Below are 26,818 nucleotides of genomic sequence, written 5' to 3' on the forward strand. Positions count from 1 at the left end.
CTTTTCTCCCTCTAAACGTGATAATAGCGAATTAAATGCAGATATAGATAGCCAAAACTTGTCCATAAATAACAAAATAATTAAACGTGTAAGTCAGACAAAATTTCTTGGAGTAATCATTGATGATAAACTGAGCTGGAAACCACACATATTATCTCTCAATAAGAAACTAAGTAGTGCTTGTGGACGTATCTACCGTATTAAGAAATGCTTGCCAGAATCACTATATAAGCAAATATATCATTCTCTCTTTGAATCACACCTAGGTTATGCTATTTCTGTCTGGGGAGGTATTCCCAATAATCAGTTGAAACCGCTATTTATTACTCAAAAGAAGTGTATCAGGATTCTCTTTGGAGACTTTGAAGCCTATGTAGACAAGTTCAAGACATGTGCTAGAGCAAGAGTAGAGGCTGTAGCAGGTGGAGTAGAGGCTGCTGTACATGGCTTAAGGAAGATATTTAACGACGAAGAAAGTGAAGCAGTACTCTTAGTAGACGCAGACAATGCATTCAACAGACTTAACCGAACCGCAGCGCTACACAACATACAATTCATATGCCCAGAGATTGCTACTTACCTCATTAACACTTATAGGAATCCGGCGAGACTCTTTATCTCCAACTCAGACAAGGAACTGCTAAGTGAAGAAGGGGTAACTCAGGGAGATAATTGTGCAATGGGAAAATACTCTTGCTCCCTCATGCCTCTAGTTCAAACTGTTGCACAATCAACACCTGATGCGACCAATGTGAAACAGGTATGGTATGCAGATGACGCAGCAGGGGGAGGGAAATTGGATGATGTTCTTAGATGGTGGGAAAAACTCAATGAAACTGGGCCACTGTTTGGCTATTATCCCAAAGCAGCCAAGACATGGCTCATTGTTAAACCACATTGCAAAGAGAAAGCAGAAAAAATGTTCCCAAATATACAAGTATCAGAGGTTGGGCACAGATATCTTGGATCATTCATTGGAACTGAGGAGGGGACAAAATCATTTGTGGAGAGAAAAGTCGATGAATGGAATAATGACATTGAAGATCTAGCAGATATTGCTAAAAGGGAACCTCAGGCAGCTTATTCTGCATTCAACTATGGGTTATCTAAAAGATGGAATTATGTATGCCGAACAACACCTGGCATCAGTCAATACCTTAAAAGACTAGAATACAAAATTCAAGAATCCTTTATACCAGCAATATTGGATAGATCTTTTGGAACCAACGAAACAAGCAGAAAACTCTTTGCATTACCAGTCAAAGAAGGAGGTCTTGGTATATATGACCTAAGTTTGATGTCTGACCTAGAGTACAAGTACTCATGCCAAGTAACATCAGATCTGACAGAAGCAATATACAAACAAAACCCAGATTTTTATGACGATCAGGAAAAACTTGTCGAGATCAAGACCCAAATCCGAAAATCAAGGATAGAGTTTTTCAAAGAGAGAAAAGAAGAGGTTACAAAAGACCTGAATGAAACCCAAAAATTGCAATTAGATCTTACATCAGAGAAAGGGGCAAGTTCCTGGCTTTCATCACTCCCACTCAAATCATTTGGATTCTGTCTCAACAAACAAGAATTCAATGACGCCCTAGCCCTTAGGTACAACTTTGGAATAAAAGATGCTGCAAGAAAATGTGTATGTGGAAGTGACAACTCAATAAACCACTCATTGATATGCAAAAGGGGTGGGTATGTATCTCTCCGCCACAATTCATTGAGAGATGTGATAGCAGAGCTATTAGAAACTGCTGGCTGTAAAGATGTTACCACTGAACCTCTCCTCATTCCTGTCAACGGGAGAGAACTTCCTGCAGGGGCCAACAAAGCAGATGGAGCTAGATTAGATGTTAGTGCTAGGAGTGTATGGAACCCATTGGAAAGGGCATTTTTAGATGTAAGAGTATTTCATGCTCAAGCTCCTTCCAATAAGGCTCTTGGATCTCCAACCACTATGTACAATAGCCACGAGAGACAGAAAAAGAATTTATACAATAAAAGGATTGTAGAAGTCGAACATGGGACGTTTACACCGATAGTCCTATCAACCACTGGGGGTGTGGGAAGGGAAGCTAATAAGTTCTTCAAGAAGTTAGCGGATAAACTATCTAGGAAATCAGGCCAACGATATAGTGAGGCAATGACATTTATTAGGAAGAGAGTAAGATTTGACCTATTGAGAACAACAATCATAGCTCTTAGAGGAGAGAGAGGGTTTAAAAGTAGTAGTGCAATAAAAATAGCAGAATTAGATATAAATTTGGAGCCAGTTCTTTAAACTGGCTTACTTATACTACTTAAAGGGTGTTCAAGGGTTTTCTATTGAATTTATATTGAATTTTATATAGGGTAATTGTTATATTATGTGTATATTGTTTGAATAATTTTTATAATTAGGTAAAAAAAAAAAAAAACTTATTACACATTTGTGCTCTGCTTTAGCATCACTTGACTATTTAAAAGGGTTAAAAAAAAATTGTTTGTTCGGGCCATGACCTTATAGTCAGCCAATTGGCCATTGCTATATTATGTGTATATTGTTTGAATATTCTTTTCTGTGCTAGAGCAAGACCAATTAATTCTCAACGTCTAGGATCTGAATTCTATGTTAAAGAGTCCACCAAACCTCTATTCACAAAACACGAACTACTTGCTATAGAGAACCTATACAGATACCGTTGTTTAATGGAATTGTTTAAGATCATTAAGTCACGAGTACCAATTTCGTTAAACTACCTATTCGGCTTATCAAATAGGAAAGATAATTTGTTAATCACGCCCTCTCCAACTAATCAATTTATGTACAAATCTGCATGACTGTGGAACGAATTTCGTAAAGTTGGGCCGATGAATTTCACCTCCCCTTGCAGCTCTGTCAAGAATTTGCTTAAACAGTCACTTCTAAGAGCTCAAAACAGGTATGGAACTGATTGGTGTGACAAAAATTTCACTGAATTCTGAGTGAGAAGTGATACTTGCCTGTTATTCCCACTTACTGACTGATAATCTTATCTATGGATACCATGCTTGAAATTAGGTAAACAACATAGCACTTCCTAACCAGTCACGTTGAACGCGATCGCCGAATGATAAAACAATATGGGAGCGCGCACAGCATTGCGCGCTGATACTCTAAATACTGTGCTGTGCGCGTTTCGTCCGGAACCTGGGGGAGTTCCCGCTCTAATATATCTGACGACAGTGATCACTCATTATGAGAACTAACCCCGACCACTTTCCCGGTCGAACCGTACCCAAATCAAACTAATTTATGAACCACGTGTATAGCCAACGTCCTTGCGGTGCTGAGCCGATGTAAAACTCTTCTGTCTCTTGTTAATATTTTAGTTGTACTGTGCATAAAAGTGTGTAGTGACAAGTGTGTAGTGGTAATGTATTATTTATTATGACGACGCGATATTTATAATGCAGAATTAAAAGCTGCTTTCGATATGACTGGTGGTGGGCTGTCTCCGGCGGGACATAGATCTATATAGGGGGTACCCGGGGTACGAGTTAACGAACAGTGTTCGTGTCCTTCCACAACCCCCTGTTACCTGTGTTTCTGTCGGGGTAGCCTAATTCATCCGTTAGAATCGCAGAGTTAGCGGAGCTCATGATATCTCGCGACGTATGCTGCATGAACGGTGCAAGACTTGCGCCGTTTGTTTCAGCATCCAGTTGCGAGTGCTTGCCCATCGAAAACATGATTAGTGATTGTGGATTTTATTGATATTACTGATTATCCATCATATTCAGTATTAATGTATCCATTATTTATTTATTGACATCCTTCAGTCTCCAAAACGAGGTGTGAAGGTAAATTAACTTTGAGCCTTGTTTTGGCGACTGCTTAATCAATGGGCAAGTAGGTATTTGTTTTTTAGCAGTGTTGAACATTGAAACAATTATAAAATGTTTATTTTTATCTTATATAACCAATAACGTACAATATGAATGACATATGCTATAGTGACGTAACATATATAGTGCAAAGAATTAGTAACTTGCGAGATGTGATTTAGTGATAATCGACATTAACATTTTGCAGTTTACAGTTGCACAATCAACAATGTTGGCGTCGATTGTTACTAACATTTATCTGAATTTAATACAAGTACATGTCACATATAAATTGGGTAGCTGAATGAAACTCGTGCCTCAAAATTTTCCGTTATTAGCATTGCAGTGTCCACGCCCTATACTGCGTTAACGACCGAAATTTTCCCAATATGCAATTATTATTTTGCTTCTTAAATTCTCTGATAATTAATAATATATCGTGACATGTAATTGTAAGATAACAAACCTCGCGCGCGCGGCGCTTACATCTGCACCTGAGAATCTCTCAGCAATGTGTGGCTGTCTGCGCGGCGGGCTGTGTATTGTGTATATAGCTGAATTTAAATTTAGATTTATTTGTAAATGTATAATAATATTAAATATGTATTGATTGTTTTGTGGTAAATAAAAATTTTGTTTTACTAAATTTTGTTTTACTGTAACCAGACTAAGATGTTGATATATCGAAAGATGCAATCTTATTACTGTGTGATTCAACTTGGACACGTTATTATTATTGCCAACGCAGCAGTACGTTGATCGAATGGGTCAAATGAAAAGTGTTGTTGGTAGGCCATGTCCATACCACAAGTAAACCTAACCAGAGAGTGGCGACGGGTCCGACTTGCAGTATATTTTAAATTAAAAATTATTCAAACTTTTTTTATCAAGACACTTATTTTATTTCGTCAGCCACATTGTTACACAAGTGCAACCAGCCAATTACAGGAAGCCGAAGGATTTATTTGGCCAGTGACGGTTAAGGTAGTGTGTACCATACTTTCTTCGCCCGAGACTTTGCTGCAATGTGCAGCTCCTCATTTAACCCTCTCACCCGATTTCTCGAGTATTCGGCTGAGTAGACCGGGGGGCTGCATAGACCACTCAGGATCCTTAGCTGAACGTCAACGACGCTCACCCCACGACCAGGCAGACAGTGGGATTTGAACTCACAACCTCACGATTGTAAAGCTGGCGTTCTAACCAACTGCGCTACCTGGCCGCTAATACAACAATATACACATAATTGTCACAACAGAGGCGGCTCATGGGAGCTGGCTGGCAGTTTTGTTGGGTGTCCGACCGAGTGGGGGTGGGGGTGGCTTGGGGGCCGCCCAAGCTCCCCCCCCCCCCCAAACTGCCGATGTCTATTCACCGATGACTGCATACAATACCATTACCATAGCAGAGAGTTAATTAATTAATTAAATTATTCCAACGTACATTACAGTTACACACAGGCCACAGTGCCTCATGTATGTAATGTGTCACAGGCACATTACATGACAGCAAATAAACAAAAACAAAAACTTATAACATGAGAGAAACAGGACACAACACGTGTACGATCTCAGCCACGCAGTATTATAACAGTCAAAAGTTCAAATTACAAGGTGTCCTGGACAACCAAATCATATAGATTACCTTTAGTAGATGCGCTTGATGTGCTTTGTACCGTTTACAATTAACTATGTGTTAAGGGGGCAGGGGGGGGTCTTCATGGAAATTTTCTCAAAATTGACTTTTTAGTTGTTTCTGATAAACGGGAGTGATATCTATCAGATGCTTTTAATCCGATAGAAAAATATTGCTCCTAGCAGAAATTATCGCCGGTAAAAGGTCAGTGCTTGTGTGTAATTGTATTGCGCGAGCGATTTTTGATCGCGTGCCCTGAAAATCGAGTCTAAAAATCTATCTCCTCCTACATTTTTTGAGCTATCACCCTCAAACTTTCAGGATATGTTCTAGGGATCATTTAAAAGAGATTGTCCAGGCAAAATTTTGAGATAGGCCTTTAAACATTTTTTATTCGATTTTGAAAATCTTGGACCTGGTTTTTTGAAGATTTTTCGAGGTCCAAGATTTTTAAAATCGAATAAAAAATGTTTAAAGGCCTATCTCAAAATTTTGCCTGGACAATCCCTTCTAAATGATCCTTAGAACATATCCTGAAAGTTTGAGGGTGATTGCTCAAAAAATGTAGGAGAAGATAGATTTTTAGACTCGATTTTCAGGGCACGCGATCAAAAATCGCTCGCACAATACAATTACACACAAGCGCTGACCTTTAACCGGCGATAATTTCGGCTAGGAACAATATTTTTCTATCGGATTGAAAGCATCTGATAGATATCACTCCCCTCTATCAGAAACAACTAAAAAGTCGATTTTGAGAAAATTTCCATGAAGACCCCCCCTGCCCCCTTAAAACTGCGCGTCTTAGTTGTCCAAACAAGGATTGGACACCCTACAACACAAAATTTCACAAAGATCATGCGTGCGCTTACATTCAAACGTTTGAGTGAATAGAGAGCTTTATATTGCGGTTAGATATTTCCGAATACCATTACTAATCACTATTTCTATTTTCAAGCACCAGCCACCAGATAATAATTTTAGGGCGCCTGGACGCCCTCAAAAGCCGCCTCTGTGTCACAATGACCCTTTATAAAAACAACCCTTCAAAAACTCAATAAATTCCCTATCTTTAATATTGGGAGAAACATTTGAAAATCACCCTTGGCCTTGTGGCTCCAAATTTAAATCTAGACTATATATATTAACCAAGTTCTTTCTCGCACCTCTTGCAGTATATTCAAATATCTAATTTTATTATTGTACTATATTGAATGGTAACTTAAATGGTTTTAAAGGCAAATTGTAACTTTCTGGGTTGATGAGATTTTCAACGGGGTTAAAGACTTCAAGATTGTTTTAGCATACAAAATATAAGTTTCGAAATTCAATGACTTCAATCAGTCTAGTATATTTGCATAATCTAACTATGTTTTACATTTCAATTTTCAGGCAAGGTTGAATGCTAAAATGCTCTCTCCTGACTACATACGGTTTGAAGAAAGTGTCGCAAGCTCACAGGCCTCCAAACCTCTGAACTCTCTTACTACAAGCATGAAATTCATGGAGGATAAAAGGAAAAAGTACTCAATTCATCTTATTTGCCTCATTGTCATTTTACAGAATGTGTCAGATTTTAGCGTTTCAGCAAATATGGTATGGATGGCATCAATTGTTGGTAACAACAGCTGGACATGGTTGCCATGCAAGCAGGGTTCAAACAATATTGACAATCCTGCCATATCCAGGCCCAGTACAGCAGAAGGGGCTACAGCTACGTTTAGTTACTACCTTCTAATTGCCATCTTCTCAATTATTGGTGGGTACCTGGGTGACACAAAGCTGGGTAGATACAAAACTCTGAAACTGTCCCTGGTGATTGTCATCTTAGGCACAGCACTCTATGCTAGTCTAGCAATTGTACTGCAGGCAAACGACCGGAGTCAAGGTTTCCCGATTGAGAGTTACATGGGTGTCACTGCTTACAACACTCTAGTGTACAGTCTGCTGTTTTTCAGTATAGTGATCTGTGCTGCCGGATCAGGGATACATTGTGCCAATATAATACCATTTGGTGTGGAGCAGTTTGTTGATGTGCAGACTGAGGAGGAGGACGGGGAACAACATGGCCAGTACACTAAGATAAGCCAGGCGATACACCTATTGTATTTTGTCAGAAACTTTGGCTGCTTCTTTACTTTTGTTGCTATCTCCAGCCTTCAGGAACACAAATGGTCCGTTGGATTCTGTATGCCTTTCATCTGCTCAGTCATTTCCGCAGCACCATTGTTCTTGGGAAAGAAGTATTTTGTTGTCAATGTACCAAGAACTAATGCCTCCTCCTTGTTTGTAAACGTAATAAAGGAAGGCTACAAACTCTCCAGAGTCACTGGGATTGCAGTGGACTCTAATCTTCATTATTTGGACTATGCTAGACGAGATTATGGTGGTAATTATGACAGGGAGGATGTAAATGCTGTGAAACGCTTGTTAAAGCTCATCCCTAAACTGTCAATCTACATGGTGTATTTTCTTCTCTATTCCCAAATGCACACAACGTTTTATATTCAAGGCCTATTCATGAAAACCCCGCCATATTTTCCTTATGCTGGCGCAGAAGGAATCAATAACATTACAATAATGTTGCTGATACCATTGGTAATATTCAAGGTGTACCCCTACTGGAGGAGGCACTACGGACCTTTATCGCCCATTCTAAAGTCCCAAGTGGGATTTGCTCTAATTGCCCTGTCCATGGTGGTTGCTGGATTGCTGGAATACTTCAGAATCCTACACTCTGACCCGACCTACAACGAGGCAGCTAAAGTCCGCCTACATTTCTACTCTTTGTTGGAAATAACTGTTAACCAGTCTCTCGACTTTTACCTGAGGTTTCCTCAGTATTTCCTCATTGCGATTAGTGAGGTGTTTGTGGTTATTGTTGCGCTGAAGCTAGCTTACATTGAGGCACCCAGACAGTTTAAGAGTGTATCTATGGGAATATTATACATGTTCAACGCGCTGGGGACCCTGCTAGCAGCGGCAGTGCTGCTGCTCACCCAGTTGATAACGTATTACGCTTTTGATGGTCACGGCTGGATTTGTCAGGATCTGAATGCTGGTCATATGTATTATTATTTCTACACTGTTTGTGTTTTGATGGTTGTTAACATGATTGTTCTTTGTTTTAAGTCAGATTCTTATGAACTTGATATATCGATTTAATTTCGTATGCATGTACTATGTAGGCATTTAATTATTTACCAATTAAAGTGGAATAATGGACTACAGACCAGCTTTTAATTCTGGACTACATTAAAACGGGGCCAGATTATTCCCTGACTTTTATGCTGAGACAAAGTATGGTAATTCGATTTGGAGTCTTAGTTTAATTTCCGACAAATCATTCTTGGCAAAAATTCAATTTTATTGGAAGAAAGTTAAACTGGTCTAGAGGTCGAATTTTGATCAAAAGCTATCAATGTTTATAGTTTTGCTCTTAAGTTTTTTCAATGAGAAATTGTTGTAGTTATTAATTATTTATAAAGTACCTAGTTAGTTATTAATTATTAATTACCTTATCGGACGTTATTTGACCGGACATTGCGTGAACGGATATAATTTTGAACAGACATTAAAATGAACGCTAGCCGCTAGGGCCTCTAGCGTCCAATTAACATCCCTTCAAATAAAATCCGATAAGTTATTAATAGAATATAGTGTAGCAGTTATTACTTATTGTTGATTGGTGTACAGTATCGAGTTTATCTCAAATTACACATCTATCACAATAATTGATGTAACTACCAATTTGTACTTTTGGCACACTTTTCGAATGAATGACGTGATTAATCAAGATTCCTCTATTAAGTAATATGACACGTTGATAATGCTTTAATTAGTGACGTGTATTTACTCCGGACCAAACTTTTAATTGTGCTGAACGTGACTTGAACAGAAGATATTTATATAAAATTTGATATTTTCTAAAACTTTGTACTATTATGACTGTGTTGTTTTTGTTTTTAGATTTTGGATTTATTTTCTCACAATGGGGGTTTTTAACTTTTGGTAATTTACAATAAAATATGTGGAAAGTAAACATTACAATCTTATTTTGACTGTGTTTTATGTACTTGATAGTATTACTGTTTACATCGTACACTAATTTACACTATCACGAATGAGAATTGCACAACTCATATCCCAAACAAATGGCCACAAACAGCTTACTTCAACCTTACATAATTAGTAATTACACGTGTTGTAATAATTAGTAATTACACGAGTTGTAATAATTAGTAATAACACGTGTTGTAATAATTAGTAATTACACGTGTTGTAATAATTAGTAATAACACGTGTTATAATAATAAGTAATTACACGAGTTGTAATAATTAGTAATTACACGTGTTGTAATAATTAGTAATTACACGTGTTGTAATAATTAGTAATTACACGAGTTGTAATAATTAGTAATAACACGTGTTGTAATAATTAGTAATTACACGTGTTGTAATAATTAGTAATTACACGTGTTGTAATAATTAGTAATTACACGTGTTGTAATAATTAGTAATTACACGTGTTGTAATAATTAGTAATTACACGAGTTGTAATAATTAGTAATAACACGTGTTGTAATAATTAGTAATTACACGTGTTGTAATAATTAGTAATAACACGTGTTATAATAATAAGTAATTACACGAGTTGTAATAATTAGTAATTACACGTGTTGTAATAATTAGTAATTACACGAGTTGTAATAATTAGTAATAACACGTGTTGTAATAATTAGTAATTACACGTGTTGTAATAATTAGTAATAACACGTGTTATAATAATAAGTAATTACACGAGTTGTAATAATTAGTAATTACACGTGTTGTAATAATTAGTAATTACACGTGTTGTAATAATTAGTAATTACACGAGTTGTAATAATTAGTAATAACACGTGTTGTAATAATTAGTAATTACACGTGTTGTAATAATTAGTAATTACACGTGTTGTAATAATTAGTAATTACACGTGTTGTAATAATTAGTAATTACACGTGTTGTAATAATTAGTAATTACACGAGTTGTTCACCAGAGGGTACTTGTTGTGCTGTGTGGATCTGGAGGCAGAGTTACGGATCTGCCGACTGATTTAAGGATGTTACAGTGTTAAATACTTTGTAATTTTAAATTTTGATACAATTTACAATTCCCAGCTCTGAATATATTTCAAAGCTTGAAATTGGATGAGAAAATGACCCAGAAATCATACTCTTAATAATACGTTTAATATTATACTTAGTGTTGAACATGTTGAACTACTGATATTGTAGGGGGTTTACTTATCTAATACCCCAATCTTATCTTCAGATTTGGTTTATTTCTCGCTAGTTAGGAAAATACGTAAGTAAGGAAAATACGTTGTATTGGGAACTTGGTTTTGCTTTTGAGAGTTTAAATACTGTATAACCAGGGTTTTGTATGTATGGATACAAGGATACAGAAATTATAATTACATTTATTGAGTTCACAATAATTGTAACCCTGAAATAATTTACACATCACGGGCAAGTTGGTCCCCTCACGATCAAAATTAGTATGTTAGGCTCCATTTGGAGAAAGGAAATGGCCGCAGTAAATCGGAGTTTTACTGTACCATGGTTCACTATTTGACTACATAGTAGTTTCCTCCTAGTCTGAGGAGAGAATACATTACTATGTGGTAATAACAATGACTTATCATTGGAACATGCAGTATGGAGTGTATATATTATTTACACACTCAGAATTTACAATATATATATATTATATACATTAATTCTCACAAGGAAGCTGACTTTCTCAGAAAGTTGTTATTCACTTCCTAGCGTGTCAAGTTACTCCGTAAAACATGTCATATTGAGGTTATAAGTTATAACAGTGATGATAGCGACAAAATACAGATGGTTGAGTACTGAGTAGCAGGCTTATCATGCAAAACATTGTTTGTGCTCTGACGATAACGGCACGGAAACAAGTTGGCTCTATTTATAGTAACAAACATCTCCTGGTAACAAGGATTGAGAATACTATTATACTAAGTATACCTTCATTTGTATTTGCTTACAAGCTCAACTATCTACGGAAATTGTACATCAGCTGAAGCCAAACCTGTTCTCATCTCTGTATTCGTGTATTCGTACTCGCATTCTTATCTCTACACACACATGTTGTGTACTCATCACATGTTTTCAGTCTGTATCGTCCCAGACAGGCTCTCACCTTACAGTTTCACACTGTAATATTACACTAGCATTGTAATATTACACTAGCATTGACCTGATTGTAAGTGTTTCACCGCGTATACACTTTACACTATACAAGTAACATATCCCTACAATGAGAATATAAATTCATGCTACCAAATTATTCATCGAGACTACTGACCTACCTATGTGACCTATGTACTACAGACAATAATTTGATCATTTCATCTCTACTGAGCATCTTCATCCCGTTAATATTGACAACTCATGAAACTTACAATAATGAAAATAAACATACAGCTGATGGTAAGTTATTTGGAGGAAAGTTGTGCAAGTGATACGGACTATAGTGAGTCAGACCCTCTTTCTGGTAACCATGGTGATAAGAACTACCGGCTCCCTCGTACCAACAGAGCTGCAGCTGTTTTACTTATTCTTGTAAGTATAATTATACAGTTTGTCAGTTTTTAGTGTGGCCATGTTTAGCTTATTGATAAGTAATGCTATAACTTTATTTTCTATGCTTGATGATGCGTGCAAACAGATTAATAATAATGAAAGTGTGTACCAGCTCTTCGATCTGTGGGATTTTATCTAGATTATAATATCATAATAATCAAGAATGAACCACATTTCCATTTGTATTCTATGACCTATGTTACAATTGATTAATACGGAGTGTGTTTCAGGTGACAGTATTTGAGAGGTGTGGCTACTACACACTAACTGTTAACATGCCCTTTACCCTCAGTCGGTGGTTCAGACTTTCGTCTAGTAAGTAACGATACACTCGACTATCACGTGACTTACTTTAACACGTTCTCTAGATGGCCCCCAATTTTCGCCGATAACTCGCTAGGGGAGCATTTTAACCCGATGTCATGTGGGGTGATTCGGAATCAGCGCTCTAAAATACATTGGTTCAAGCTGGTTTCAACTGTCATGGGACACTTTTAGAAAAATCTCGAAAATCGAGTGTAGAATAATTTAGCACGCTCGTTAAAAAATTAGACTAACCTGGTCATCCTCAGCAAAGAATCAAGGTCTAGCGAACTGTACTGGCGATTCATCTTCAACAAACTACTCTCATTTGGAGTGAGTATTCAGTTTTACGTTTATGTTGAGTTCGGCTTACCTTTGAAACGGTCTACAGTTTATTTGAGAGCACGTTTCCTTGATTTTTGTAGTGGATTTGTAGTGCTTTTCACCCCTGTAGTGCTTTTATGTTCCGGGGTAGGTGGGACATGTTTTAGTTTAAAAATGGGTTCTGCCTGTCCCAGACCATCATAAAAATCAAGTTTCGACCTCTCAACCCACTCGGGCCACTCCCAGGGGCCACGCCCATCCCAAAATGACCGAAATCCAGCTAAATCCAGACTTTAAAATCTTTACCCCTGTAGTGCTTTTATGTTCCGGGGTAGGTGGGACATGTTTTAGTTTAAAAATGGGTTCTGCCTGTCCCAAACCATCATAAAAATCAAGTTTCGACCTCTCAACCCACTCGGGCCACTCCCAGGGGCCACGCCCATCCCAAAATGACCGAAATCCAGCTAAATCCAGACTTTAAAATCTTTACCCCTGTAGTGCTTTTATGTTCCGGGGTAGGTGGGACATGTTTTAGTTTAAAAATGGGTTCTGCCTGTCCCAAACCATCATAAAAATCAAGTTTCGACCTCTCAACCCACTCGGGCCACTCCCAGGGGCCACGCCCATCCCAAAATGACCGAAATCCAGCTAAATCCAGACTTTAAAATCTTTACCCCTGTAGTGCTTTTATGTTCCGGGGTAGGTGGGACATGTTTTAGTTTAAAAATGGGTTCTGCCTGTACCAAACCATCATAAAAATCAAGTTTCGACCTCTCAACCCACTCGGGCCACTCCCAGGGGCCACGCCCATCCCAAAATGACCGAAATCCAGCTAAATCCAGACTTTAAAATCTTTACCCCTGTAGTGCTTTTATGTTCCGGGGTAGGTGGGACATGTTTTAGTTTAAAAATGGGTTCTGCCTGTACCAAACCATCATAAAAATCAAGTTTCGACCTCTCAACCCACTCGGGCCACTCCCAGGGGCCACGCCCATCCCAAAATGACCGAAATCCAGCTAAATCCAGACTTTAAAATCTTTACCCCTGTAGTGCTTTTATGTTCCGGGGTAGGTGGGACATGTTTTAGTTTAAAAATGGGTTCTGCCTGTCCCAAACCATCATAAAAATCAAGTTTCGACCTCTCAACCCACTCGGGCCACTCCCAGGGGCCACGCCCATCCCAAAATGACCGAAATCCAGCTAAATCCAGACTTTAAAATCTTTACCCCTGTAGTGCTTTTATGTTCCGGGGTAGGTGGGACATGTTTTAGTTTAAAAATGGGTTCTGCCTGTACCAAACCATCATAAAAATCAAGTTTCGACCTCTCAACCCACTCGGGCCACTCCCAGGGGCCACGCCCATCCCAAAATGACCGAAATCCAGCTAAATCCAGACTTTAAAATCTTTACCCCTGTAGTGCTTTTATGTTCCGGGGTAGGTGGGACATGTTTTAGTTTAAAAATGGGTTCTGCCTGTCCCAAACCATCATAAAAATCAAGTTTCGACCTCTCAACCCACTCGGGCCACTCCCAGGGGCCACGCCCATCCCAAAATGACCGAAATCCAGCTAAATCCAGACTTTAAAATCTTTACCCCTGTAGTGCTTTTATGTTCCGGGGTAGGTGGGACATGTTTTAGTTTAAAAATGGGTTCTGCCTGTACCAAACCATCATAAAAATCAAGTTTCGACCTCTCAACCCACTCGGGCCACTCCCAGGGGCCACGCCCATCCCAAAATGACCGAAATCCAGCTAAATCCAGACTTTAAAATCTTTACCCCTGTAGTGCTTTTATGTTCCGGGGTAGGTGGGACATGTTTTAGTTTAAAAATGGGTTCTGCCTGTACCAAACCATCATAAAAATCAAGTTTCGACCTCTCAACCCACTCGGGCCACTCCCAGGGGCCACGCCCATCCCAAAATGACCGAAATCCAGCTAAATCCAGACTTTAAAATCTTTACCCCTGTAGTGCTTTTATGTTCCGGGGTAGGTGGGACATGTTTTAGTTTAAAAATGGGTTCTGCCTGTCCCAAACCATCATAAAAATCAAGTTTCGACCTCTCAACCCACTCGGGCCACTCCCAGGGGCCACGCCCATCCCAAAATGACCGAAATCCAGCTAAATCCAGACTTTAAAATCTTTACCCCTGTAGTGCTTTTATGTTCCGGGGTAGGTGGGACATGTTTTAGTTTAAAAATGGGTTCTGCCTGTACCAAACCATCATAAAAATCAAGTTTCGACCTCTCAACCCACTCGGGCCACTCCCAGGGGCCACGCCCATCCCAAAATGACCGAAATCCAGCTAAATCCAGACTTTAAAATCTTTACCCCTGTAGTGCTTTTATGTTCCGGGGTAGGTGGGACATGTTTTAGTTTAAAAATGGGTTCTGCCTGTACCAAACCATCATAAAAATCAAGTTTCGACCTCTCAACCCACTCGGGCCACTCCCAGGGGCCACGCCCATCCCAAAATGACCGAAATCCAGCTAAATCCAGACTTTAAAATCTTTACCCCTGTAGTGCTTTTATGTTCCGGGGTAGGTGGGACATGTTTTAGTTTAAAAATGGGTTCTGCCTGTCCCAAACCATCATAAAAATCAAGTTTCGACCTCTCAACCCACTCGGGCCACTCCCAGGGGCCACGCCCATCCCAAAATGACCGAAATCCAGCTAAATCCAGACTTTAAAATCTTTACCCCTGTAGTGCTTTTATGTTCCGGGGTAGGTGGGACATGTTTTAGTTTAAAAATGGGTTCTGCCTGTACCAAACCATCATAAAAATCAAGTTTCGACCTCTCAACCCACTAGGGCCACTCCCAGGGGCCACGCCCATCCCAAAATGACCGAAATCCAGCTAAATCCAGACTTTAAAATCTTTACCCCTGTAGTGCTTTTATGTTCCGGGGTAGGTGGGACATGTTTTAGTTTAAAAATGGGTTCTGCCTGTCCCAAACCATCATAAAAATCAAGTTTCGACCTCTCAACCCACTCGGGCCACTCCCAGGGGCCACGCCCATCCCAAAATGACCGAAATCCAGCTAAATCCAGACTTTAAAATCTTTACCCCTGTAGTGCTTTTATGTTCCGGGGTAGGTGGGACATGTTTTAGTTTAAAAATGGGTTCTGCCTGTACCAAACCATCATAAAAATCAAGTTTCGACCTCTCAACCCACTCGGGCCACTCCCAGGGGCCACGCCCATCCCAAAATGACCGAAATCCAGCTAAATCCAGACTTTAAAATCTTTACCCCTGTAGTGCTTTTATGTTCCGGGGTAGGTGGGACATGTTTTAGTTTAAAAATGGGTTCTGCCTGTCCCAAACCATCATAAAAATCAAGTTTCGACCTCTCAACCCACTCGGGCCACTCCCAGGGGCCACGCCCATCCCAAAATGACCGAAATCCAGCTAAATCCAGACTTTAAAATCTTTACCCCTGTAGTGCTTTTATGTTCCGGGGTAGGTGGGACATGTTTTAGTTTAAAAATGGGTTCTGCCTGTACCAAACCATCATAAAAATCAAGTTTCGACCTCTCAACCCACTCGGGCCACTCCCAGGGGCCACGCCCATCCCAAAATGACCGAAATCCAGCTAAATCCAGACTTTAAAATCTTTACCCCTGTAGTGCTTTTATGTTCCGGGGTAGGTGGGACATGTTTTAGTTTAAAAATGGGTTCTGCCTGTCCCAAACCATCATAAAAATCAAGTTTCGACCTCTCAACCCACTCGGGCCACGCCCATCCCAAAATGACCGAAATCCAGCTAAATCCAGACTTTTAAATCTTTACCCCTGTAGTGCTTTTATGTTCCGGGGTAGGTGGGACATGTTTTAGTTTAAAAATGGGTTCTGCCTGTACCAAACCATCATAAAAATCAAGTTTCGACCTCTCAACCCACTCGGGCCACTCCCAGGGGCCACGCCCATCCCAAAATGACCGAAATCCAGCTAAATCCAGACTTTAAAATCTTTACCCCTGTAGTGCTTTTATGTTCCGGGGTAGGTGGGACATGTTTTAGTTTAAAAATGGGTTCTGCCTGTCCCAAACCATCATAAAAATCAAGTTTCGACCTCTCAACCCACTCGGGCCACTCCCAGGGGCCACGCCCATCCCAAAATGACCGAAATCCAGCTAAATCCAGACTTTAAAATCTTTACCCCTGTAGTGCTTTTATGTTCCGGGGTAGGTGGGACATGTTTTAGTTTAAAAATGGGTTCTGCCTGTACCAAACCATCATAAAAATCAAGTTTCGACCTCTCAACCCACTCGGGCCACTCCCAGGGGCCACGCCCATCCCAAAATGACCGAAATCCAGCTAAATCCAGACTTTAAAATCTTTACCCCTGTAGTGCTTTTATGTTCCGGGGTAGGTGGGACATGTTTTAGTTTAAAAATGGGTTCTGCCTGTACCAAACCATCATAAAAATCAAGTTTCGACCTCTCAACCCACTCGGGCCACTCCCAGGGGCCACGCCCATCCCAAAATGACCGAAATCCAGCTAAATCCAGACTTTAAAATCTTGGATTAAAGTTAGCAAGGTTCTCGTCCCTTATGTGATCTATGAATCGAGCAGATAGATCATGTTCACTTTGCAGCCTTCCAGACATTGATTGGGTTGACGAGGTGTCGTACGTCACCTCAAGATCGACCGACAGGGGGCTGCCCAGGCCAGAACCCAATTGATTGGGTCTAAAGTCACGTGACCACGTGATTATTAGCCTTAAGTCACGTGACCATGACGTCACCAGAGCTTTTCTCCGTTTCGCGCTCATTGGACCAGGTGTGAGGTGAGCTTGCATGCTTGTGAATGTAAGTACAGCTGTACTGTACAGATTCTCAGTCTGGATTTTACCTGGATTTAAATCCAGGTAAAATCCAGGTGGCCTGAGTGGGTTGAGAGGTCAAAACTTAATTTTTACGATGGTTCGGGACCCATTTTAAAACTAAAACATGTGCCACCTTTTTAAAAGTCCAAATTTTTAAAAGTTTTTCTGGAAACTTCTTTTGTTCATGTTTCATGCTACCCTGATCATTCTGAGCCAAAAATAATTTTTTTCGGTTTTCGAAGTTCGATATACGATTTTGGACTCGAGGTCCCCTTTGTAATGCGATCTCGGAAGGCAGGCCTCCCCTTCGCAATACGAGCTCGGAAAGGGGGAGCTCTGCTTTCAGAGGTACGTATCGAGAATGACTAAGACTGAAAATTTTCTAAGTCAAAATTATTCAACGTTTTTCTGGAAACTACTTTTGTTCATGTTTCATGCTACCCTGATCATTCTGAGCCAAAAATAATTTTTTTGGTTTTCGAAGTTCGATATACGATTTTGGACTCGAGGGTATCCTTTGTAATGCGATATCGGAAGGCAGGCCTCCCCTTCGCAATACGAGCTCGGAAGCGGGAGCTCTGCTTTCAGAGGTACGTATCGAGAATGACTAAGACTGAAAATTTTCTAAGTCAAAATTCTGAGCCAAAAATAATGTTTTTTCGGTTTTCGAAGTTCGATATACGATTTTGGACTCGAGGGTCCCCTTTGTAATGCGATCTCAGAAGGCAGGCCTCCCCTTCGCAATACGAGCTCGGAAGCGGGAGCTCTGCTTTCAGAGGTACGTATCGAGAATGAATAAGACTGAAAATTTTCAAGTCAAAATTTTTCAACGTTTTTCTGGAAACTACTTTTGTTCATGTTTCATGCTACCCTGATCATTCTGAGCCGAGAATATATTTTTCGGTTTTTTGAAGTCCGTACCTACATTCGGAAATTTGTGGATGTGAGTGGGTTGAGAGGTCGAAACTTGATTTTTATGATGGTTTGGGACAGGCAGAACCCATTTTTAAACTAAAACATATCCCACCTACCCCGGAACATAAAAGCAATACTATATACAGGGGTAAAGATTTTAAAGTCTGGATTTTAGCTGGATTTCGGTCATTTTGGGATGGGCGTGGCCCCTGGGAGTGGCCCGAGTGGGTTGAGAGGTCGAAACTTGATTTTTATGATGGTTTGGTACAGGCAGAACCCATTTTTAAACTAAAACATGTCCCACCTACCCCGGAACATAAAAGCACTACAGGGGTAAAGATTTTAAAGTCTGGATTTAGCTGGATTTCGGTCATTTTGGGATGGGCGTGGCCCCTGGGAGTGGCCCGAGTGGGTTGAGAGGTCGAAACTTGATTTTTATGATGGTTTGGGACAGGCAGAACCCATTTTAAAACTAAAACATGTCCCACCTACCCCGGAACATAAAAGCACTACAGGGGTAAAGATTTTAAAGTCTGGATTTAGCTGGATTTCGGTCATTTTGGGATGGGCGTGGCCCCTGGGAGTGGCCCGAGTGGGTTGAGAGGTCGAAACTTGATTTTTATGATGGTTTGGGACAGGCAGAACCCATTTTTAATCTAAAACATGTCCCACCTACCCCGGAACATAAAAGCACTACAGGGGTAAAGATTTTAAAGTCTGGATTTAGCTGGATTTCGGTCATTTTGGGATGGGCGTGGCCCCTGGGAGTGGCCCGAGTGGGTTGAGAGGTCGAAACTTGATTTTTATGATGGTTTGGGACAGGCAGAACCCATTTTAAAACTAAAACATGTCCCACCTACCCCGGAACATAAAAGCACTACAGGGGTAAAGATTTTAAAGTCTGGATTTAGCTGGATTTCGGTCATTTTGGGATGGGCGTGGCCCCTGGGAGTGGCCCGAGTGGGTTGAGAGGTCGAAACTTGATTTTTATGATGGTTTGGGACAGGCAGAACCCATTTTTAAACTAAAACATGTCCCACCTACCCCGGAACATAAAAGCACTACAGGGGTAAAGATTTTAAAGTCTGTCCATTTAGCTGGATTTCGGTCATTTTGGGATGGGCGTGGCCCCTGGGAGTGGCTGAGTGGGTTGAGAGGTCGAAACTTGATTTTTATGATGGTTTGGGACAGGCAGAACCCATTTTTAAACTAAAACATGTCCCACCTACCCCGGAACATAAAAGCACTACAGGGGTAAAGATTTTAAAGTCTGGATTTAGCTGGATTTCGGTCATTTTGGGATGGGCGTGGCCCCTGGGAGTGGCCCGAGTGGGTTGAGAGGTCGAAACTTGATTTTTATGATGGTTTGGTACAGGCAGAACCCATTTTTAAACTAAAACATGTCCCACCTACCCCGGAACATAAAAGCACTACAGGGGTAAAGATTTTAAAGTCTGGATTTAGCTGGATTTCGGTCATTTTGGGATGGGCGTGGCCCCTGGGAGTGGCCCGAGTGGGTTGAGAGGTCGAAACTTGATTTTTATGATGGTTTGGGACAGGCAGAACCCATTTTTAAACTAAAACATGTCCCACCTACCCCGGAACATAAAAGCACTACAGGGGTAAAGATTTTAAAGTCTGGATTTAGCTGGATTTCGGTCATTTTGGGATGGGCGTGGCCCCTGGGAGTGGCCCGAGTGGGTTGAGAGGTCGAAACTTGATTTTTATGATGGTTTGGTACAGGCAGAACCCATTTTTAAACTAAAACATGTCCCACCTACCCCGGAACATAAAAGCACTACAGGGGTAAAGATTTTAAAGTCTGGATTTAGCTGGATTTCGGTCATTTTGGGATGGGCGTGGCCCCTGGGAGTGGCCCGAGTGGGTTGAGAGGTCGAAACTTGATTTTTATGATGGTTTGGGACAGGCAGAACCCATTTTTAAACTAAAACATGTCCCACCTACCCCGGAACATAAAAGCACTACAGGGGTAAAGATTTTAAAGTCTGGATTTAGCTGGATTTCGGTCATTTTGGGATGGGCGTGGCCCCTGGGAGTGGCCCGAGTGGGTTGAGAGGTCGAAACTTGATTTTTATGATGGTTTGGGACAGGTAGAACCCATTTTTAAACTAAAACATGTCCCACCTACCCCGGAACATAAAAGCACTACAGGGGTAAAGATTTTAAAGTCTGGATTTAGCTGGATTTCGGTCATTTTGGGATGGGCGTGGCCCCTGGCCCTGGGAGTGGCCTGAGTGGGTTGAGAGGTCGAAACTTGATTTTTATGATGGTTTGGGACAGGTTGAACCCATTTTAAAACTAAAACATGTCCCACCTACCCCGGAGCATAAAAGCACTACAGGGGTAAAGATTTTAAAGTCTGGATTTAGCTGGATTTCGGTCATTTTGGGATGGGCGTGGCCCCTGGGAGTGGCCCGAGTGGGTTGAGAGGTCGAAACTTGATTTTTATGATGGTTTGGTACAGGCAGAACCCATTTTTAAACTAAAACATGTCCCACCTACCCCGGAACATAAAAGCACTACAGGGGTAAAGATTTTAAAGTCTGGATTTAGCTGGATTTCGGTCATTTTGGGATGGGCGTGGCCCCTGGTATTGGCCCGAGTGGGTTGAGAGGTCGAAACTTGATTTTTATGATGGTTTGGTACAGGCAGAACCCATTTTTAAACTAAAACATGTCCCACCTACCCCGGAACATAAAAGCACTACAGGGGTAAAGATTTTAAAGTCTGGATTCAGCTGGATTTCGGTCATTTTGGGATGGGCGTGGCCCCTGGGAGTGGCCCGAGTGGGTTGAGAGGTCGAAACTTGATTTTTATGATGGTTTGGTACAGGCAGAATCCATTTTTAAACTAAAACATGTCCCACCTACCCCGGAACATAAAAGCACTACAGGGGTAAAGATTCTCGATCTGGATTTTACCATGAGGATTTCAGTAATTTTGGGATTGGCATGGCTTCTGGGAGTGGCTTGAGTGGTTCAAGACCTTAAAACTTGGTCTTTGTGATGGTTAGGGATATGTACTACCTATTTAACCACCAAACATGTTTCAAATACTCAGCAACACAAATCCCCTTCGGGGCCCAGGGGTAAAGATTCTCATTCTGGATTTTTAGGGATTTGTCACAGATTTCAAGCTATTTGGGATGGGCGGCCTGAGTGGGGTGGATGTGTTACTTAGATTTTCATATCTTATATATCTATAAAAGTATAAGTACGAGCAGTTTATTGAGACTTCTGACTTCTACCGTCGTATATGTTTGTTTGTTTGTTTGTTTGTTTATAGAACCCGTCCCCAATCTCGTATCGGAAAATGACTAAACTCAGGTCTGAGTGTGAATACGGGTGGTACCTGCAAGAGTGTTCATTAAGCATTTAGAGTTCTGTAAAACTGCAGTTACAATTGTGCTAGAGTATTTTTAGTATATACGATTGGTATCAGATATATATCCCTACATGCTTCCAAAATTTGTAAAGCCGTAGTACATACATATCACATTACACTGGAGCCTACACAGTGCAATCTCCTTCAGTCGATCTGCGCCGCGTATGTTTATATAAGCGCGCGGCGCAGACTGGAGGAAACCACACTCTGCAAGTTCGATCCAGTGCAATGCTACATGTACGTACTACGGCTTCATCTCCAACTTTCTGCACAATGTACTGGAATGTTTTGAAGGAAAAGAACAAAAAAATGATATATATAAATAAAATCAGCGATTTAATGTTAGCCTTAGGAGGGTAACTTCAATTCCCTGGTTTCTAAAATCAGCTTTAAAAAAAATAAATAAAGTATGTAACGTCGATACCAAACCGATTATTGAGCGATAATAACTGAGTAGTTGATTCCTGGGTTGCGGAGTCATTCAGATGTTCCAGTTTTTGAATGTGGTTCTTGTTCAGTTCTTGACCAGAAGTGTCTAATGAAGTAAGTCAGACAAGCAAACTCTTCCTTAAATGCTGATATAAGTCGTCTCAATCCCAGAAATTATGAATGATGACCCAGTGTAAAAGTGCAAAAATCGGCCGAAAATAATAAAGACTAAAAACAGTTAAAAAGTGACAGGATTCAAACACAAGGAAAATTAATAACTTAGAGCGTAATAAGAAATATCTCCAAACGGAGTTTTCTGAGAGGGTGAGAGGTTCTTTAATTAGAGCTAATGAATAAATGAGACCCACTAAAGGTACTAAATTAACCGGACTGCTAGCAAGGAATCGAGAGTGGGAATAAAAATAAAAGCGGAATAAATTTTAAGATCTACCGTCGTATATTCTACAATGATAAATATTGTAACGTACGTGCGGCGCGCAAAATCCACTACAAAATCCACTACAAAATTCAGGGAAACGTCTTCTGGTTTATTTTACTGGAAGGTGCGTTGTAAATATTCTTGTGTCTGTATGCGCGGCGCACGAGCATGCTTTAATTTTATTTATTAATTTAATATTTTTCTGAGAGGGTGAGAGGTTCTTTAATTAGAGCTAATGAATAAATGAGACCCACTAAAGGTACTAAATTAACCGGACTGCTAGCAAGGAATCGAGAGTGGGAATAAAAATAAAAGCGGAATAAATTTTAAGATCTACCGTCGTATATTCTACAATGATAAATATTGTAACGTACGTGCGGCGCGCAAAATCCACTACAAAATCCACTACAAAATTCAGGGAAACGTCTTCTGGTTTATTTTACTGGAAGGTGCGTTGTAAATATTCTTGTGTCTGTATGCGCGGCGCACGAGCATGCTTTAATTTTATTTATTAATTTAATATTTTTCTGAGAGGGTGAGAGGTTCTTTAATTAGAGCTAATGAATAAATGAGACCCACTAAAGGTACTAAATTAACCGGACTGCTAGCAAGGAATCGAGAGTGGGAATAAAAATAAAAGCGGAATAAATTTTAAGATCTACCGTCGTATATTCTACAATGATAAATATTGTAACGTACGTGCGGCGCGCAAAATCCACTACAAAATCCACTACAAAATTCAGGGAAACGTCTTCTGGTTTATTTTACTGGAAGGTGCGTTGTAAATATTCTTGTGTCTGTATGCGCGGCGCACGAGCATGCTTTAATTTTATTTATTAATTTAATATTTTGTTTATTTAATTAAAATTTCAAGATCTAATTAAATATTATAGATTCGTTTGCGAAAATCTATTAATTAATGCAAATCTTTTGATCATTGTAGACCTGCGGGCAGTTCTCCAGGTACAGCCTTTATTTTTGCAAGTTTACCGTATAGCCTGGCCTCAGGCTACGTCCAGTTGTTGTTGTTTAACCTAAAGAAACTGTGGTTAAGCTCCCAACTGAAAAAGGCTCTCCTTGGGCTTTTGAACAATTTTAAGGGTAAATATTCTGGGTCGATGGTATACGATTTACTAGTATTTTACCCCACTGCACACGTACATGGACATTCACTGCACTACAGTGGGAAACAGCAGCGTGGCGATTAAGTGCGAAATTAAACTTGAATATTTCAGCACAGTTCAAGTGGTCACTCTCATGATATCATTCTACCTGCTTTGCTCCTTGTTTTCAGTGGTCGGTGGTTGGCTCGGGGATTCCAAGTAATTCTTTTATATTCGCTGTCTTCTTATACAATCGCCCGTAAACGACAAGCTAGAATTTTGCTCTCAATGACGAAATTTCTTTACCTTTGTTCTTAGTACTTAAATTGTGCTACAACTCCTAAAATGAGTATAGTACAAAAAAACAGTTTCAATAAAGTTAACTCTTATTTTCAGATGGGGCAGGTACAAAACTCTGGTGGTATCGTTCGTTTTCTATATCTTGGGAAGTATCAGTTTCCTTCTTCTCATGTGGACCATGATTTGTAATAACAGTAACGATACCAGTTGCAGTAAAATGACTAAATTCTGCAAAAATTATGCTGTTAAGGGCGACAATGGAGAAATAGCTATGCAATGGGTTGGTACAATATTAGATATAGTGAGATTCTTGTGATGGTTTTCAACTGGCTAACATCCTCTATCAATATTATCACTAACATTTAGAAATAACGATGATTTCTAACGTTTACTGTCTTCATTACCGAATGTTCCAGGTGTATTATATCTTGTAATATTGCAGGTGCTTCTCACGCTATCGTTCTTCTTCATATCCGTGGGCTACGGTCTCTGCAAGCCAAACATCGCTCCTTTTGGTGCGGATCAGATGCGTGAAAATGGAGAGTCTCACCTCCAGCGGTTCTACCTCTGGTTCTATTTCTTCACAAATCTAGGAGCATTTGGAGCATATGCTGTGGGCTTCATGCAGACTCAAAACGCAGACCCTATACTTTATTTCTCTAGCTTCTATGTGTCCCTTGGTTTCAGTGTTGTCTGTCTCATCCTTCTCATTATAGGTATCAACATTTAAATTTAAACTTACTTCCAGGTTATCAATTAGAAATGTCGTTAGAACCACCCCTAAAAGTAGCCCAATACCGTTTAGTTGATTACGCTTTCTCACCTGCCTGGTCCCAGGATCCAAAACGGGGGTTTTCATCAAAATCGAACCTTACGAAGACACCTTCCAAACCTTCTTCTCGATCCTCAAAGAGTGGATCGCTGGTTTCAAGACAGCCCCGGAAGTCATACGGAATATCGGGCTATCCCGACTGGACTTGCTGAAGAGGGGGAACGGTGGTAGGTTCGGGGAGGAGGAGGTTAACGCGTTCGCGGACTTGTGGCGCGTTGTTCCCGTTATGTCTACAATGGCTGTCTACTGGACCTGCTATTCTCAGGTTACTTATTTTCTTGATTTGTCTGTCCAGCTTATATCAAACAAACTTGGTACTTATCACATTAAATCATTATAAAGTTCGTATTAACAGATTTTGTGTTCGGAATTTGATGGTCAAATTTACAGCTCAACATTTTCAGTTCAACTCTTATTACTACTTCCAAGCATTTTACCTTAAGAGGCCGGAAAACGTGCCGTTGTCTATCATAAATCTTATGAATCCTGTCATTATTTTATTCCTGGTAAGCTGATCTAAGTTAGCAAGATTTTCTGCGAGAAATTTGAAGTTTTCTCTCTTTTTTGAAAGTTTTAAAACCAGTAAATTTAATGATTCCTCCGACAAATTTTTCGTTTTATTATTAATCTTACTGCATATTGTTTGTTTTAATTTTCGATATTTTGTCAGGTGCCGCTAATGAAGGACATTGTTTATCCTTATTTGGCAAGAAGGAATTTGGAGTTGCATGCTTTTACGAGGATGCAAATAGGATTCGCCATGGCTGGTCTTTCTTTATGCTGTGCATCGGTAAGCCTAATTTAGGAAATAGGATTCGCTATCAGCTATAACTGGTTTTTAATATTATATGACCAGTTTATTTTAGACTTATCATTTCCAAAATCACTCATAAATTTACTTTTATGCTAATATTATATGCTAATAGATGCTAATATATGCTGATAAATGCTAATTGTTCATGTATTTATGCTAAAATGTTAATGTTATGACCAGATTATGGGGGCCGAGGAGAAAGAGAGAACAGCTCCCGAGTGGAACCCAGTTCCCATCCATTACTTTCACAAAGAAGATAATATTAGTAGTAACTACACCACCTACAGAGTCAGAGGTTATCATTTAATTAAATTACTTAATTAAATTATTTTGTTTAATCACTTAATTCAATAACCTAATTAATGTAATTATTTCAATTATTTCATTTCGTTTCGTTCACCTTCAATATTATATAATATATTCTATTTTCAGATATGAGCATAGCTTGGTTATCTCCTCAGATAATTCTTATGTCTCTTAGCGAGGTGAGGAAATTTAAACTTAGGGGAATTGGGGGGGGGGGGGGGGTCATTGGTCGCATAACAAATCTTACGATCAGTCATCGTTAAAACTCTATTAAATATTACAAAGTAATCTTCATTTCGTTATGGCTAGAAGTGATAGAGATTCAAATAAATTTCCAAAATTATTTCTTCGAAAGTTGATCAGCTCTGTAAGATGGTACCCTGATTTTCAAAATAAACCCAAGGTTTTCGCGATAATAGCAAGCATGGAGTTCATATACCTGGAGGCACCTCAATACATGAAGAGCTTTGCCATGGGGATTTACTTCTTCATTCAGACGATTGGAGATACTATTGCGGTAAGAAAATTCAATTCTTAAATCGATAAGATGGTATATTAATGCTTTTCATACAAAGTTAAAACAAAGTCTTCATGTTATGTATCCTGGGTTTGGATAGGATATTACCCGCTTAAATTTTAAATATTTCCATCGCGTTACACAATACTCAATAAATGTAATAGATTTGTA

General features: G+C 39.8%; 2 protein-coding genes across 2 annotated transcripts in view; one reads left to right on the forward strand and one right to left on the reverse strand.

Moving 5' to 3' along the window:
• LOC134815946 (rho guanine nucleotide exchange factor 3-like) overlaps positions 1-26,818 on the reverse strand; it is a 44,878-nt gene extending 18,060 nt beyond the window's left edge. The window contains exon 1 of the mRNA XM_063824559.1: positions 26,795-26,818. The gene's annotated coding sequence lies outside the window, so the exon portion shown is untranslated. The remainder of the gene's footprint in view (positions 1-26,794) is intronic.
• Positions 6,280-9,559, forward strand: LOC134814982 (solute carrier family 15 member 4-like). Its single transcript, XM_063823376.1, has one exon. The coding sequence runs from the start codon at positions 6,895-6,897 to the stop codon at positions 8,647-8,649; it is 1,755 nt and encodes a 584-aa protein (XP_063679446.1). The 5' UTR covers positions 6,280-6,894; the 3' UTR covers positions 8,650-9,559.

The sequence above is a fragment of the Bolinopsis microptera genome, chromosome 5, assembly GCF_026151205.1.
Source record: "Bolinopsis microptera isolate Bmic1 chromosome 5, MBARI_Bmic_1.0, whole genome shotgun sequence".
Lineage (NCBI taxonomy): Eukaryota > Metazoa > Ctenophora > Tentaculata > Lobata > Bolinopsidae > Bolinopsis > Bolinopsis microptera.